This window comes from Aspergillus aculeatus (assembly GCF_001890905.1).
Source record: "Aspergillus aculeatus ATCC 16872 unplaced genomic scaffold ASPACscaffold_10, whole genome shotgun sequence".
Classification (NCBI taxonomy): Eukaryota; Fungi; Ascomycota; class Eurotiomycetes; order Eurotiales; family Aspergillaceae; genus Aspergillus; species Aspergillus aculeatus.
The window spans coordinates 1,280,527-1,298,031 of NW_017962985.1; the positions used below are offsets into that span (position 1 = coordinate 1,280,527).

At 47.8% G+C, this 17,505-nt stretch overlaps 4 protein-coding genes and 1 non-coding gene across 5 annotated transcripts; all 5 read right to left on the bottom strand.

Annotated features, from left to right (window-relative positions):
• Nucleotides 1-79: 79 nt before the first annotated feature.
• ASPACDRAFT_1857462 (uncharacterized protein) lies at nucleotides 80-2,831 on the bottom strand (the record flags this gene model as incomplete). Its single annotated transcript, XM_020197553.1, has 6 exons — nucleotides 80-483; nucleotides 583-1,328; nucleotides 1,465-1,699; nucleotides 1,806-2,257; nucleotides 2,328-2,713; nucleotides 2,758-2,831. 6 exons carry the CDS (start codon nucleotides 2,829-2,831, stop codon nucleotides 199-201), a joined length of 2,178 nt encoding a protein of 725 aa, XP_020055339.1. The 3' UTR covers nucleotides 80-198.
• A 4,611-nt stretch (nucleotides 2,832-7,442) lies between these two features.
• ASPACDRAFT_61671 (uncharacterized protein) lies at nucleotides 7,443-8,534 on the bottom strand (the record flags this gene model as incomplete). The annotated part of the gene is made up of 1 exon (XM_020203685.1): nucleotides 7,443-8,534. One exon carries the CDS (start codon nucleotides 8,532-8,534, stop codon nucleotides 7,443-7,445), a length of 1,092 nt encoding a protein of 363 aa, XP_020055340.1.
• Nucleotides 8,535-9,903: 1,369 nt separating this feature from the next.
• ASPACDRAFT_30362 (uncharacterized protein) lies at nucleotides 9,904-11,565 on the bottom strand (the record flags this gene model as incomplete). The annotated part of the gene is made up of 4 exons (XM_020199719.1): nucleotides 9,904-10,268; nucleotides 10,326-10,445; nucleotides 10,497-10,623; nucleotides 10,669-11,565. 4 exons carry the CDS (start codon nucleotides 11,563-11,565, stop codon nucleotides 9,904-9,906), a joined length of 1,509 nt encoding a protein of 502 aa, XP_020055341.1.
• Nucleotides 11,566-12,560: 995 nt separating this feature from the next.
• Nucleotides 12,561-13,685, bottom strand: ASPACDRAFT_61673 (LysM peptidoglycan-binding domain-containing protein; the record flags this gene model as incomplete). The annotated part of the gene is made up of 3 exons (XM_020203686.1): nucleotides 12,561-13,075; nucleotides 13,214-13,298; nucleotides 13,437-13,685. 3 exons carry the CDS (start codon nucleotides 13,683-13,685, stop codon nucleotides 12,561-12,563), a joined length of 849 nt encoding a protein of 282 aa, XP_020055342.1.
• Nucleotides 13,686-16,228: 2,543 nt separating this feature from the next.
• Nucleotides 16,229-16,301, bottom strand: ASPACDRAFT_t192. Its single transcript has one exon. It is a non-coding gene; the product is annotated as a tRNA-Lys (tRNA).
• Between the last annotated feature and the right edge of the window lie 1,204 nt (nucleotides 16,302-17,505).

The following is a 17,505-nucleotide window of genomic DNA, read 5'->3' on the forward strand; positions in this document are numbered from 1 at the left end:
TGGCCGCTATATCCTTCCGTATTAGGTACAGAAGATCGGACAAGAATAAGCAGTTTTGCAATATCGCAACATTACAGCACCATAACCGGACAAACGCATGTGGTTCTTATCCAACGGGATAAATCTGCTATTGGTTGCCTTGACCTCTGCTCTTGAAAAGATTGGTACAAGCGGCCATCCTCATCCTTCACCCATCGCTCACCATCGCTCACCATCGCTCACCTCCCGCTGCAGTTGGGCCATAGAAGATTTGGGCCGGGTCGAATTTGACCTTGACAGACCGGAGCCGGTCATAGTTCGCGGAATAAAGGTTGATTGCCAATCCGGGGTGTTGAAGTTGGCCTCGTTGAGATAGGCACTTGCATGCTCGCCGGGTAACATCGAAGTGTCGAGCTCGGAGACCAGCACCTGGGTCATCGGCTTCTGTTTGTCCAAATTCCATTGGGGCTTGTGCAGATCTTCAATTCGAAGCACACGTAAAAACTGAGTAGATCCTATGTCAGTTTTTCACAATCGCCCTGGGTTTAAGTCTTATGACCGTAGTCAGATGCGGCGCAGTGGTGGAATAATCGCTAATAGAACATCCTGCCGATCAGCAAGGCCTGTGGTCGAAATGGAATCGGCCAGTCTCTCAAGCTCAGGGGGTCGGTTGGGAGCAACTGTCATGTCGACTATTCCTGCCTCCTGGCTGCCCGCACTCCTGGTGGTAATATATTGATTCGCCAGTACCCAAGTGAATCCTGTTAAGATGTGGAGGGCATAGAGGGTGGCGATATCCATGAAACTCACAATGGCTGGGTTGTAACCGAGGTCAATGGCGTCATTGTGCTTCAAATCGACTGCAACCGAGAGAGTGACCATTTCATCCTGCTCTGGACTGCGAATATTATGGCTGTAAGCGGTGTTAAGACTGCCTGGGGAGAAGCTCGCCTGAAACCCAGCAATCAAGTTCCTTGACACCTCCCGCTTATACAGCACAAACTTGTGCTGCCTTGCGATTTGCCTGTCACCAGTGCTGAAAGTCTTGACGTAGCGTAGTCTCTCTTTTAGAACACCGAGTCTGTCATAGTCGGCTGGATCGACCTTGGGTCCGAGACAGAACACACTACGCGGCTGGGCGCATGCCCTGGGCATCCTCTCAGTTTGCTTTGCGTGAAAGAGCCAGAGGGATAACGCGGAAGTGAGAGGGATTGGGTCCGTTTGCCACCTCTCCTCCGACAACTCAACGCAGAACTCGACACTTTCCGCGCTTCCATCGATCTCGACCGGAATCCGCCAACGAAGTTTATCCACCACAAGCTCACCCCTCTCGGACACCCCGGAAGTGTCTTTCCATCATGCTCGCCAGATTTTCTGTTGCCAATGCAACCGCGCGTGCTTTCTCGGTCGCGGGGCAGTGCCAATCGCAAGTTCGCCCTAACCAGTTACGATGGCCTATGAGCCGGTTCGTTCGACTGGACCCACCGTTAGATCCTGGCTTGATTTTGCACCTCTCCCAATTGGTCGCCCCATCCAGTGCCCATCTGGGGACTGTATTTCCCTCGAAGTCTGCAATATGGCTGGTGCTGATGGTATTGATGAGAGCCAACCAGTCCATTTCATGTTCATGGTGCGTCTGGACTGCGCGTAGCGGGCGAGGAACCTGGCGAAGTGCCACTCGGATAATAGCCATAATTACCGTACCCCCGAACAGGGCAACCTGGGTCGGATAGTGCATTCCACCGATCCCGACAACCTGAACTGCATATCCGGCGCAGATGCACAGCATGATGAAGACACTTTTGAATCCGTTCTCCTTCCCGTACCGAAATGACGGTCTCCAATGTGACTCCAGTATGCTGTCTTTGACATTTTTGAGAATGATATAGGAAGAGTACTTCCGGTTTGTCCTTCAGACCCCGCTGAAGCCACAGCACATAGGTATTGTGCGTGCGTGAAATGAGCGGCTCCCACGCTACTCGAACCGTCGTCTTGCTGATCTCGTACGCGCAGAGAAGAAGGCCAAAGAACAATACGGTTGTGCCACCAACCGTAAGGCCGAAGGCATAAGTATGAACGTGGAAGTGACCGTTTAGGTAGCTATTGAAGCGCATAAGTGCGGCAAGGGCAATAAAGCCGAGCTGGAAGGGTATGGCAAAGCAGAGGACTGCTGTAAAGTTTGACCGTTTCGAGTGGGAGCTGAGGTTCAGGAGGAGATTGGGAGGTTTTATTTCCGGGCTCTCTTCAATGCATCTGTCGTCGATTTCGGGGATCAACCCTACAGTAGTAGTCATTCCCGTCAGACTAACAATAGTCCAGATCTTGCGTCAAGCGACTCGCGAAATTACCGTGAAATTTGAACAGGATCTCCCCATTTGATGGATTTTTCATCTTCTTCGGTGTGTCGATGATCGGTTCTGTTTGGCCGAGCCTCTCATAGATCCAGAACTCCTGGATCTGGGCTTGAGTTGACAGCCGGTCGACGGAAGTGCCGTTCCATAGCTCGCATGTACCAGAGGATGTCGAAGACATCAATTCTCGCTCGATCAATGCACTTTCCTCGGATCCTCGTCCGAACTTGCTTTTCATGAACTGCGTCCCCAGGATCCGAAACGTTGCAGTGAGGACCCATATGACACCGAGAGGGCCGATGGCAAAGAGTAGATAGTCTGGCCAGTCAATGGCTTGTGAGAGGAAATAGCCTGTCTGTTCTTGACCAAATATGCCAAGAAGGCTGAGATTGTTAGGACAAGTGTCTACTTGGCATGGGATACTTACGGTAGTACTTGAGCGATGATGCCAAATGATAGATTGTCGATCACCGGCAGACTGGAATTTTTGCCCGAAGCCATGATGAGTATGTTAGTCTTTATGCATGCGTCTCTGAGTTAGGTTATCCTCAATCACGATCTGAGAAACAGTGCGTGCGATTGGGGTTAGCATCATAACTCTTATATTACACCACATATAATCACACATATACTCAACCGATACTGACCTGACTGCAGGCTTGTCCTCGTAACCATGATCTCATAATTTTGCCAGCTTGGTAAACTTTCGTGTTGCTTGTGTTTCGTTGAAATTCACGAGATTACCTTTAGCATATGCAGATCCTATCTCTTGGGCCATATCTCCTCCGTAGCTTTTTTCTTTGTTGGCTTAGTTTTTGTCACATACAATACATCACCTACCTCAAGCCCCGCCCCCCCCTCTCTTTGATCGGAGTTCTAGACTTGATGGCCCTGCAATATTCATTATAGCTCGGAAGTTCAATACACCAGTCAAGTATGGAACCGAGTTTTCTGGGTCACCGGACCATGATCTTGGAGTCAGGTTTTGTCAAACAAGACTCTGGATGGCAGATTCGATCCATGAAGCACTGTCGAGTGATGTCCGGTTCGCATGCTTGCTAGTACCATTCATCATGGCATTGACTTCAGTCGGTCATAGAAAGGGACATCATTGGGAGAGGGCTTCTTCGTAAAATGTAGATACCTGGTTGGGTAGAGGTGGATGCTTAATGCGAAATCCATAGACAGGCAAAGAGATTGTCGCATGATGCTTGGATTTAGACATAATAGCAAGGGCCTGGATTGTTCGTTATGGTGTTGCAAACGGAATAGAGTTCTCAAGCCGAGAGCTTGAACGAACCAAGCAATCGGCTACACCCACAACTTTGCTGCAGGTTCCATGGGTTATCTACGAAAATGGTCGTGTCCTGACCCTCGTATGCTCTCGATGCATAATTCTTTATTGCGGACATCACGGAAGATTCTGTCAGATTCCTGTATTCCTTACCCATCCAAAGCATGTTTCCGGAATGAATGTTCTTTATTCTTATCAATGGCGTGGGACTTCCCCAGATAGGGCTATGCGTCGTTTGACTACGGACTATACTAGGCATTCTCGTGTTGGCAATGCTTTATGAAAGGGTCTCGTGTTGGACTGCACAAATCGCGTTTTGGATGATGCAATGCTCCACCTATTCGGTGGATTGAGGAAATGGCACATTGAACGAGAATGCTTGCCCGATGTCGACAGAATAGATAGAAAAGTGGATATGATATGTAAGACAAAAACATACAACAGAAGGGATTCGCTGGTGGTCACCCACCCAACTACTAACCTTCCGGCGTGTGGCTTAAGTACGGCTGAGCGGACGGGAAGCCCTGTTTTCCACACCCTGTGGTCGTATGTACTTAATAGTGCCAAGTGTATGGTGTATAACCGGGAGACTATAACACACAATGGTAGTCTACTTAGTGCACAATCCCTCGCTGCATGAAGACATCATGCTAACTACATCTCTTGATCAGCTCATCAGTGCAGCTGTTTGTACTCTTTGCACAACGCAACTTTGCCTGGCTGCGTTCTTTTTCCACATTCCCGAGCAAGCCTTTCACATCTCCCTACATGGACACCGCTGTTAAATAGTGCCCTACTCCAGTCATCTTTTCTATGTCATCCACCATTGCCCCAGATTTGAACAAGGATATTGTCCAGTTTATTATGTTCCGCGCACCTACAACTCCCCGCTTGTTTCCCCGCATCATTGGTATTGCACCTTTCCAGCGATTCTCTAATGACCTATGACAAATTTTATATCTAGACTCGAATGGCCCAGTGCTCAGACCGAACACGTTGTCGATGCAGGAGTTGCTTCGAAGTGATTATGATATTTATTGTAAAAGTCTCCAGGGCTGAGCTCCGCCTATGATCCACATGTTATATATATTTCAAAGGGCACGTATCTGTTTTCTAAGTGCGTTCTCCAGCTGAATTAGAAAGGCACTGTCGTACCTTCGAATCTGATTCTTTTCCGAGAACAAAACTCGCGTCTCTCTTTACAGCCACTGCATCCGGTCTCCCTTCATAGTGTGCCTTTGCCCATTTTCTTTCAGTCGCCACACTACAGAATAACTTATACATTGTAGAGCTCAATATGGTACTGGACAAGTTAAATTAGTCATCTGCAATTTTTACTCAAGCGGTGGAACGGATGCGCGAATAGATCTCGGCACACAGGCAGGGTTTCCACACCGGCGAATTGTTCCGTAGCTTTGAGTCTGTATGAATACGGTGGCACCTATTCCGAGCACTCTATTACTACAACGCGAGAATGTAGGCCAGGAGGCTGTGGTGGAGACGTGTATCTACCACGTGCGGCTTTTGCCTCTTAATACCGCCATTCTCCTTGACTACATACTACCCGTATTAGCCAAGACACTTGATTTCGTATATCTCGCCCAAGGTTCTGATACTCGTCGTGCCTGGGCACGCAACAGCATGGAAGCTGGCGAAAATCGCAAAGAACAATCGTACTGTGCCTGGACCTCAAGATGGCCTTATACCTCGGGCTATGCGCTTATAAGATCAAGCCAAATCTTGGGATTGGAATTTTTGTCGAGACATGAACTTCAATATATTCTCAACTCTTGAGGAGTGAATAGGTTTACCCATCCGATCCTTTAGAACATCCCACGATGGCATCCAATCTCAACTTTCCATATCAATATAGCGCAGCCTAACCTTCAACCACGACTTTAGCCAACTTTAATGTAAACTCATTTTAACTAATTTCTTATCTAGATATAATAAATCAAAAGAAGAACTACTAGTATAAGAATTTTGACATTAATATAAAATAGAAAAAATAAAAATAAGCTTAGATTACTTAGTAGTTTTATTTATCTTAATATAGTTTCAAAAAAGTTTATATTCGAATAGATTCTTAGCAGATAATCTGTAGATAAATATACACAATCTGTGGGTGGGTAGATTTGGGTTTGGGGTCTAGTATTCAGACCCAAACTATAGTTTCTAGTTCCAGCTTAAGTATTAGTTCTACCTCCACTTAAAATCTGAGGATGACTACCTCTTTAACAGAGATTTTATATGCAACCAAGGCGCCGTCAGCAAAAGATAAGTCTATATAGGGCGTAAAGATTAGCATATCAGCTGCTATATTAGCCTTGGAGATCTTATGCAAATGTACACTACATATACTGTTAAAAGACTTTGCTTATTTTACTATAAGTGCTAATATAAGTGAGGTCGAAGCGCAATATATAAATCTTTGTATCACTACATCAGCAATTGGTAATTGCCAGGTTACTTTAAGAATACCTGTAAAAATATCTACAGCAATATACTTCTAGGCCATCCTGCATGCCCGAATAAAAATGGCTGGGCAATGGGCGGAGCTGGAACCAGCGAATATGCGACTTTTCAACTTATAGAAGGTATGGGAACAGATAGATATGCAGTAACCGGTGATATGCAGGAGTCTTATGGCTGGGAGTAGGCATAACTATATCTACTATTTAAGTGATGAAAGATACTAATGTATAATAGTAGAGATCATTATTGCAATGTCAAAATGCAAGTCAAATGCCAGTTCTGGTTTGCTATACTTCACTACCATATGATCGTGTTATAAGAATTGCTCTTACGTTATTCATTTTGTTCTCGCGTGTCATTAGCACTTAAATGAGGCTTTTGATTCACCGGCAACTCTCTACCATCTCTGTCCATAGCACCTCCCCAGCAACATTATATCGTTTCCAAATACCGCGATCATCGTTTCCCTCTGATAAAAGAATGAGTAACGAAAGCTTCGTACAGGATCGTCTTCATTCAACGAAAGATGGCCTAATCTGTCGAAAAATATCTGTATTTGCGCCCTGTAAATTGTCTCTTTACTTCTCCAATGTGCTGTGACTAATCGTATTTTCTAGACTCGAGCGACCCGGTATTAAGACCGAACATATCATCGATGCAGGCGTTGCTTCGGAATTGATTATTATGTATATTTTAAGATTCTGGACAGCGGAGCTCCACCCGCCAATCCACACGTTATTTCTACTGCAGAGTTTAACAAGATACTGGATAGACGTTCATTCAAGCTCTGGAATAAATGTAGGTGAATGAGCTCCATAGCGCCTTCGCGGATAGTAGTTCGGAGGCCTTCATGCGAGAATGCGAGAGTAAATCTCGACAGACAGGCATTTCCTCACTGGATTTCATATGTAGCTTTGACGCCGTATAAATACAATCTTAAATAATTCGATCACCTTATTACGACAATAAGCGTTGCCTCGGCACGTAATAGTGACCATTCCTGGTTTTGATCAGGAACTGCGAAGAACGTGGATATCTATCTCATCCCGACCTCCAAATATCTCTATACTTAGGCAATGCGCTTAATTTTGGTTTACCTAGTCAATTAGACTCGGACAGCAAGGCGAGTTCCAACAATTTGGAACTATCACTTTTCTCCCCTCGACTGCTATAATCCAGTCGCAACCGAAGTGTAGAGAGATGACACGATGACAAGCCGAGAAAGAAAATCACATCAGAATTGCCCATTTTCCGAACTGCTTCTCCCCGTAGTTTGCGCGTCTGACCTTGATACAATTCCAACAATGAGAGCCAACCAGATATCTTGCAGAGTGCCTCGAATTTCAATGGGCAAATACAATGGAACGGCCCTCTTGCTGCCCTTGTCGCCGCCCATAGCTCACACCGTCGACCCTCAGGCCTTTTTCATTAAGCAGGGTGATAGTGTCACCGCTGTTGGAAAGAGGACAGTTGGGTACCTCGAACTTCCGCATGGCCCGAGGAGCCAAGGCTGCGTTTCGCGGCAGGTTTTGGGTCTGGCCAGACGAGTTGAGGAAGCTCCATGATTCCAAGGATACTTTGTGGTTGGTGAGATTCCCCAGCGTGATGGATTCCTTGGTCCGGGCGGCTCGATCGTCTGCACCCCGCGGATTGACCAGTGCCTCCGTGATCGCTACCGAATTCTCGACGACTTCTGGGGCCAACACATGCGCCCATGTCACCAATGGATCTTTCAATGCGTGGCCTTCATCATCGGTGTGGACAGCTTGCGAGGCGAATGCAAGAAAGACGCCTGTCCAGTGATCGCCGTACTGGATGAGAAGACCCCCATCCTGGAACACCCCATCATCCTTCCTGAAATTCGGGATGTTTCCCTGGTTCATATGAACATTGTGAATGCCATCTCGTGAGCTGAACATAGAGCCGAATAGATAGATCGTAGCTCGGTGCTCAATGGCCTTGCGGACCTCCGGCTCCAGGACATCGATGATATCATTATTATCCCCGGGAATGTCGTGGGGAAGCACACGACCATCTTTTGAGTTGAAAAGAACTCCCCGAATATAGTCCAGACCTTGACCGTCTAGCTCGTCCACCTGTTTTATCGGATGAAAGCCGAAATCCAGGTTGGCCAGTTTTCCGGCAATAGGGTGCTCGGCGAGGTTGTGATTCACAAAGTAGGCGAGTCTGGATTCCTTATCCATGGATTTGATGTTGATGGCTGCGCGGAAGAGTCCAGGAATCTCCCATGACCTTTTCTTGTCGCGGGGTTTGCCCTTGTGCTTGCGTCGATAGGCACGGTCGAATTCTGGAGTGGCTGCTTCGTTATCATGGTAGTACAACGAGAGGTGAGGAGACTTGGGATCCTCGTAGTGATCTTCAAACTCGTAATGGACCGGAAATGCCTTCCAGACTCCGTAATCTTTGACGGGCATTTTGCTTGTGATAAGATATCAGAGTAATGAGAAGTTAGGTTAGTGAATTAGTGGCTTACCATATGGCCAAATCCAGACTCCACGCCCGGCTTTGACAGCCTCTTTATACATCTGACCAGTACTAAGACAAAACTTGGGTAGCAGAGTTTCAGCATCATCACTATTGCATGTCTTCTATACGAACCCGTTATCAGCTGACTATCGTGTTGTGCCAAGGAAAAAAAGAACAAAGAAAACGCTGGTCTTCGAGTATTGAAATCTCCCAAGCAACCTTCACTAAAGCAGGTTCGTATATCAATGACGGAGAGGTAAAGAGCTCTCGGTAGTCTCTACATCGACAGCCGTTATGACACCCAGTCGATCTACTCATCTTATGTGACGGATGCTGTCCATGGTACGTCCTTGGAAACCCGATCGTAGCGAACGCTCGGGCCGTATTCGTAATGCGTCGATCCGTTAACTTCCACACATCCCATGAAACCTAATTCACTAGCCGTTTTCGATGCCGCCCCCACATCTGGATTGTTTATTTCCGCATGCAGCACCTTTATCTCACTTCCAACATGTGCGGCTCCCTAGGATAGCAATCTAGATCCTCTAGAGCCCTTTCCTCGCTTCTTACTTTGGGTTTCCATGTCGTATCTAGAGAGTCTGGAGTTCTGGCTTCTCGCACGCACCACCCGATGGATACGAGCCATTTTTGACCTCGTCCCAGCCTCCCTATCCCAGCCGGAATCTCGTATTGGCGATGATGTGATTCTGGCCTCCTCTTGCGATGTGTTATTTGATGCTGGTGTCGGTCGGGTTCAACATCAAATCGTGCACGACTCCTGAAATCAAGTTCGACATCTTCTAGGACAACGCTGAATCCATCCAGGTCAGCCAGATGAAGAGAAGAGAAGATGCCATGAGCTTGTCTAACTATCTTCAATTTCTCCCTGTCCAAAGTTAGCTCCTCTAATCAGAACTGATGCACAGCACGATGTGTCTCTGTAAGCGCATGCGCAAGACTTCACGACTTACCTCTCATATCGAGTTCCTCCGGAGGGTAATTATTTTACGCCGGCAGCGATCCGTGGAAGCAAAGAACGCAATCCTGCCACCCCATAGAGCAGGGCCGAATTCGTATACCACCTACTGACCCGGCTTTGGTGGACCGGATGGATCCTGGTCGATGAGTGGCAGCCCCTCTCTTACCCCGGCTTGGCTGCCGTTGCTGCTGTGGTATCTAGCTGAGTGGACGTAAAAAACATGTGAAGGTGTGAGAGTCTAGTTTAAAGGCTTCATTTCGGAGTCTATCTGCTGAATCTGACATAGACATGGTGAGTTGCGCTTCGAGAAATGGGTGGCTCACGAAGTGTTTGATGTCTTATGTGAGTAAAGGGGGAGCCTTCCAGTCTCCCACAATCTCTTTCCACAGATGCATGAACTGGAGAAGCTTTTGTTCACCCCCTGCCCGGCTGATCAGCATCAACCCTTGAGGTTGGCCCAAGCCGCCCGGCCCTTCCAAGCGCCCAAGAGGAACCATGCCGGTGGGATAGCCCGCCAGCGCAGCAACCGCACAGATGGCACAGTCTCCCGGTCCAATGATGATATCTACTCCGTGTTTTGCAAGCGTTGCATCGATACCTTGTACCCCCGCGAGTCGTTGAGCGTAGGCTTTAGCTGCCGCTGCTTTCTCCTCGTCCATGGGCGACTTCAGAGTCTCCAGCAAGTCGTTCTGATCGGTGTGCGCTATAGCACATCAGCTACATCGTCAATCTTGGGGGCAGGTTTGCTTGGTCTTCTTACGTGGAGGCAAAGCGACCGAGGCATGATCCTTGTTCCACTCGATCAACTCGGAAACTGAATGCACTTTTGGCGCTTCCAGCATGGAGCAGAATGTCTCAAAAAGCTTTGGGAACTCGTAGACTACCTCGAATTAGCTTCAGGCTCAAAAATGAGTGGTCTGAGGGCCCTCACATGCAACGGAGTAGTTCACACTCTGGCCGTCGTAGTGAAGGCTTTCCATGGTCGGCAACTCAACTGGGTAGGCCACACGGCCTCCTCGCTGCGCAATCTGCGATTGCGCCCATTCATAGCTACTCAGCTATAGAGCTTCAGCAGACAGCACTCGAAGTCACACAGGGCATACATAACCTACAATCTGCTGTTCTACATCCGGGTCTGGAGACTTTTGAAATGCAAAAGCATCCCAGACGAGAGGGTCAACGAACCCGACCGACACATCCTTCCATCCGGCCGACGGCTGATAGTCCACTCCATTCAGAGCTTGTACAAGCACAGCGAGATCCTCCGGACACCGCGCCATGGCGCCGAGCTTGTCAAAGTCTCTACTTAGTGAGAACACCCCCTCCAGGGGGACAGATCCCTGCGTGGCGGTAATGGAGTACAGCCCCGCGCGATTAGCTGGCATGCAGACGGAGCCCGAGGTCTCGGTGCCTAGGGCCAGCGGGGCAAAGCCCGCCGCGACGCCCACAGCCGACCCCGACGAGGAGCCACCGGGCCCCGAGCGACCGATGAAGAGATCGTCGGGCCGGAATCCTCCCGCAATGTAAGGGGACTGGGTCTGACCGTTCACGGCCGACCAGCCCGCGGTGATACAGGTTGCTTTGAGACCGCAGAACTCCGTCATGCTGGCCTTGCCCAGGATGATCATCCCCTGGTCAAGTAGGGAATTGATAATCGGTGCGTTGGCGCGGCCGTAGGTATCTTGGAAGGCCACAGCCCCCGCGGTAGTTGGTAGTCCCAGCGCCCGCGACGTGATAATGGTATCCTTGACGATAATTGGGACTCCGTGGAGAGGCCCGCGGACCCGGCCCTGGGACCGCTCCCGGTCGCGGTCGGCCGCCTGAGCGAGGGCATTGGTGGGGTCGACGGCGATCAATGCGTGTAGCTGCAGGCCGGCGCGGTTGTGCCGGTCAATCTGCGCCAGATAGGCTTGCACGATGTCGTGGCTCGTCGTATGGACCTGCTGTAGGAAACGGCTCAGTTGCGTGGCGGTTGCGGTTAGCACGTTCCACTCGGTCATCTTTCTTCTTTCTGCGGTGGCAACTGCAGCTGCACTCGAGATAGCAGTTGCTTTGTGGGAGAGTAGGTTTCAGATGCTGTAAGCTGGTTGTGTTGGAAGTACATACAGTATGTCACCTATCCACGGAGAGGTTTAATCGACGAGTTGAGCTGCTCTCGTATGCAGGATGTTTATTTATGTAAGTGGCCCCCGCACTGGAAGGGGTATATTGTGGTTACCTGGTCTAGTGCTTATTATCCTTCCAGGTGGTGTTATCGAAAGATAAGGTTGGTAGGTATCAAAAGTGGCTAGGCGGATGAATTGTCTAAGCTTGTATTGTATAATTGATGAATAATACACTAGTGTACGGTACTGTTATATATGTATCGTCTACCGTATACATACGTAGTATGGCAAAGTACATAAGATAATATGCCTCCATTGCAACCCTAACTTCTCGGCTGCATGTCGAGCTTGACAAACACCTTTAGCTTGCGAGATTTCATTTTCAACGCCGTATCTACAGCCTCGTAAATTCTTCATAAGGAACATAGCAGAACCGTTTTCCATTATATTCTTTTCCTATTCAAGAGTCTAGACTACCTCAATGTTTCTCTAAGGTCTATTTAACGTTTTTTAATTTTGTTTATATAATTATAAATAAGCAATTCATACCCATATACAGTTTTCCAAATCACAAAGGAGTCACAGGGAACAAGAAAAAATAGAAGAGACTTGTTGGTGAGCACCCACACAAATACTAGGCCCGCAGGGTGTGGCTCAATTGTGCACCACAGTCAATTCAATCCCTTTTCAGAGTGTGGAAACTATTCTCACCCTTGGTTAAGTTCTCCAATTCAATCCACCCCACTTTCTATCTAAATTATTGTAAGACATATCATACATCACTAGTATACATTCCATACATTTCACACTCGTTGAAGGCTGCTCCTGCGCACCAAGCCTTTTGCTTATGTCAACTCCATCCACCTTTCCCTGGGAATGTGCTAAGACTTTCAGACGCCCACGCAGATGTACTCATCCAACCAGAGGTTCGTACAGGCGGACCCGACTTTGGGGTTCCACTGCTCAATATCGCCAACTGTAATGCCGTGATTGCTAGCAATGGCCGGGCATGTATCGCCCGGACGGACGAAATAGAAAGTTGTACAACCAGCCACCATTTCGGGCTCGAAGGGCGTCGGGGTAGTGATGACGTTGCCGGCGGCGGCTGTTGTGGTCGTCGGCGCTGTATAGCCCAGGGTCTCGATACAGACATAGTAGCCCACGTCGAGGTCGGCGCAGGACCAGCCGACGGCCAGGTTCCAGGTGTAGAAGATGAACAGTTGAATGTCGTATTTTGCGGCAATGGCTTCGCAGCTGTCGCCGGATTGAACAAGATCAAACTTGCTGCAGCTGTCGGCCATGCCGGGCTGGATGGGCGTGGGCGTGGTGATGCCATCAGCGGGAGTGGTGGTAGTGGTGGTCGCCGGCACTGTAGTGGTAACGGGAGCGGTGGTGCCGGGAACGTCTACACAGTAGTAGTAGCCTACCAGGATTTTGGAACAATCTGTGAGGCTGATCAGCTACGGGAATCGGTGTCTATAAGCTGTACCACTTTTCGTTTCACGGCGTACGGACACAGATCGGAAAACATGGAAGGACCTACCAGAGTCGACAGATGGATTCCACTTAAGGAACTGGGTTGCGCTGATGTCAAACTGGGCTTCGATCTTTTCGCACGAGTCTCCAATCTGAACAAGATAGAATTGGTCGCAATTGGCGGCGGTACCGGTTTGTTGCAATTGATATTAAGTCGATGAGGATAGCGATGCCGTTGTTGACGTGGAGGAGGTGAGATTTGAGGAGCTTGTAGTCGATCCGCCAGATACAACTGTGCCGACTACACAGTAGTTCTGACCGGCCACGAGGTCCGGGCAGGTGATGCCCGGGTTGAGAGACTCGAAGATTGGCACGTCCATGCCCCAATCCGCCGAGAAAGACTGGCAGGTATCTCCGGAACCGGCTGCCGTCTCATAGGTACAAATCACCTGCTGACGGGGGGCGATGGCCATACCCCATGCCAGGCGTAGCTGCGGGAGTAGAAGAAGACCTGCCTTGAGGAATCTTGGAGCCATCATGGTTGGTTAATGCTTGTTCGAGAACGAAGGATTGAGATACTTGGGCAAGCCGGCAGACAGTGATGGGGAACAACAAAGCTCTGCTCTGCTGGAATCAGGTCTGACCGTCGAGCGTTTTATGTCCTGTCGCGCGACCGGACAGCCATGGAAATAAATCTCAGCACCGAACATCATATGGTATGGAAGATGGGGTGGCCTTCAATCTTTCGAAAGACATGGAAAACGAGCGTTTGGCGCGATATACGGAGTACTCCGCACTAATACATTGTCCACCTCTGTGGGGCGTGCAATGACACCCGCTTTTCAGCTCCCATTTCAATTGAGGATCCGGTAAAGTTTCGCAAACCTTCTCAGGGCTCGGGCTTAGATCATAGGTATAACAGATGAAATGCCAAATTCACTGCAAGTGTACAATTCAAAGCGTTCTACTGATCCACTCGGACCCGACGAATAAATATGCTCAGGCAATACAACTAGAAACCTTTGAGTATAGGTATATGTCGCTTTTCCTGGAATAGCTGTTTACAATCTGTATAGAGTGGCTTTGCCGTCTGTCCAAATGAGCCTTTTCCATGTATCGAGGTGACTCATTCGCCGCGAGAGGTAGTTGTCAATCCTTTGCTGCCGTAAGTAATCTTAATCGAACGGAGGAGAAGGGCGAGGGGAGAACCGTTGCTGATCAGATCTCTGTTTAAATACAGAGGCCATTGGACCCCATATTCGCAGGTGAGTTTTACTGCCACGCTGGGATTGGTAATCTCTGGATGGGCGAACGTAATGTAGAACCAACTTTGACCTCTGTTTAACAAATCTAAGACGTCGATCGCGCTTCTGACGCGAATAATCGCTAATGGAAATCTTATTAAAGGCAGCGGCAGTACTTCTTCAGTTAAGTTCAGTGCGACTCCAGAAACCACCGCGCAGATCAAGAGCTCTATTAATAAGGTATTCTTCGGCTTTATAATCCCGTCGGTATGGGCCGTCTTCGGCGCCGCTGTCTTTGTTGTGGATTCGGGCTATTTCTACAGCGTACAAAACCCACTGTCCGACTATATAATAGCGGTTATTTAAGAAGCGATCTATTCTTACTATAATAATAAGCTTTACTATCTGGTACGTGCCGACGGGAAGTAGAGCAGCTGCCCCGCGGAGAAGAAGCTGGATGAGCGGATAGATTGTTCGGACTGCAGGATTTTTAAGTACAGCGAGAATACAATCTACTTTACGGCGTCTTCCGGCCTGAGCAGCCTCGGCGGGGGCGCTTGGAGTAGTATTATTCTGAAAAATCTTATTAAGGGTTTCGTCCGCATCTATACTGCCAACGGCAATGCTAACGGCGGACCCGTCGAGAACCTGCTGGATCAGAATATGCTGTAGAATCTCTCTAATTAAAATATTACTATCCTCAGCTATATCTGCCTTTCTGTATGCAGTCCGCAGATTGTCTGGGTCTTGTAGTCCAATCCGTTGCAGTTCAACGCTAGCGCCTTAAACTACTTCTATAATCCGCTGCAGGGCGTAACTATGTACAGCAGCTATATCTATATAGACCATACTATCTTCGCCTTTCTACTGGTATTCAACTGCAAAACCATTATTTATAACATTCAGGGTACAGCAGCTACTGGACGACGGGGATCGACCGTCAACGCGTAATTGCTATGTACGGTTCGTGTAAGTTCGGCGTCCAGAATGTTGGGGTCACGGACGACATTACCTATTATACGGGAAGTTAGGATATCGTGATCATCATTACAGAGGCTATCGCTAAGTACGAGTGGAAGGGCCGTGTCGGGGGGAAAGGGTATATGGAGTGCGACGGTGACGCAGGCCACCAGAAGGTCAAGTGGGGCCTGTATTAGTATCACATCAAGTGTAACCGGATATCAGCCCCAGTTGGCTATGTCAACTGAGTGCCCAACTAAGTTACTGGCGGCTTACCCCCGTCAGGCAGACTAGATCCTATCCAGGACATGCATGGGGGTGAGTTGCAGCCCCCTTGCAGCCGAACCATACCGCCCGCCCACGGGCCCATAATTGATACCAATGTTTGGCCGGGACTAGTCACCTGGTAGTTCTAATTATATAACTATGCCTCTTTTGTTGCAACTGCTATTCCATGGCATTTGACCTTCATGTTACTGTAACATCCTACCTAGAAGATTGCAAGACCTGGCAAAAGACCATGCGATGGCCGCAGTACAGCAGTATAAATATAGGGATGCTGATATACGCGGTGAAGAGGATGTTGGCGGACTACTGGAGACAAAAATTTAAAAGTGTAATCACGTATTAGAAAAAAATAACGTAGAGGGCCAATACATATAAACTAGGGCTGCAGATAGAACGTATAGGCCTTATTAAAACTCCAAACGCGGATACTTTTATTAAAGGAGAAGTAGATAATACTACAGTAGAACTAGAAAACAAAACTAAAATTTGAATAAAGTTGATACGCTAGTGGAAAATAGTAGCTGCTGCTGCCAACAGCTATATGAATAAGCAGAATAAGAGACACCGTTCCTAGTAGGAAAAAAAATGAAAGCCCAACGCGGGGCTCGAACCCGCAGCCTTGAGATTAAGAGTCTCACGCTCTACCGATTGAGCTAGCCGGGCTAACTACGGCGACAGTACAACTTTGAAGCTTTCTATTCACCTACTTCACTCAATCTTCAAATATAGCCCCGTGTTAACCCTGTGTTCGTTGCACAGCCAGCGTGGATGTGCTGCTCCCTTAACGACAGCTCTGCAATCTCTAAGCTTGGCCACCTTGTCCTTATATTCGATCTTCCCTTCCGCTCCCGGAGCCATACACATCTTCGGCCAAGGACGACTATAACATCCCAGATAGGCAGTCAAGATGTCGATCTCATGCACTTCCCTGCAAAATGCCGTCATCTCACTCTTCTTCATCACATCGGAGATCCAAATACAGTCGATATTATGTCAAGGCTCTCTTGGCATAACACAGATCTCGTGTACCTTCGAGCAAATTTTACACTGGAAATTTACAATATATGCATGCTACAACAAGATATATCCTACAAATTCGGGACAAGCTATTAAAGCACATGCCATGTCTCTGGCTATTTGTCAAATTGTAACCACCCTGCATCTCTCCATTCCAAATTCGATGTTTTGGAATGTCCCAAGATACAGATTACGGTGGCAAACATCCGTTTGCGGCAATAATTTTGCTCGTTTGCTAATAAATACATTCTATAACCAAATAGGTCAGCTGGTGTTCTATCTGATGCCATTACACTAGAGACCTCAAATTACCCTGAAGATCATAATACTTCATGGTACTCCTGTACCTCAAGACTATCCATACAGCGTAGACATATCTCAAGTCAATGAATAATAGTTATACCGATAAGATCAGAACTATCTAAATAATAAAAGTCTAGTCAGTAGGAATTCCACTAAGGATATTTTTCTGCAGAATAATCATCTTAACTGTACATATGACATGATAAGTAGCTTAAACTCTCGAGCTGGAAGCCTTCACTATTAATTGTTGATATTATTTAACAATAGTAATTGTACATTTACACAACTGAAGGCCTAGTAATCGCCGAACCAAACAACAAATACGAGGCCCAAAGTTTACTGTTCGTTCTACATATTACACCCTGTCACTAAACCTAGAACCCCTCCGTATTAGTTATTTACTACTATAAGACTCTTTATTACATAATGAGAGCTCGATAGTCATTTGCCAGCCTGAAATCCTAGAATTTAGCCTTTATTTAGGGCTCAAACAAGAACTTCAGAAAGTGCAAGGAAGTTCCTCTGACTCACGTACTTTCTTTGTACG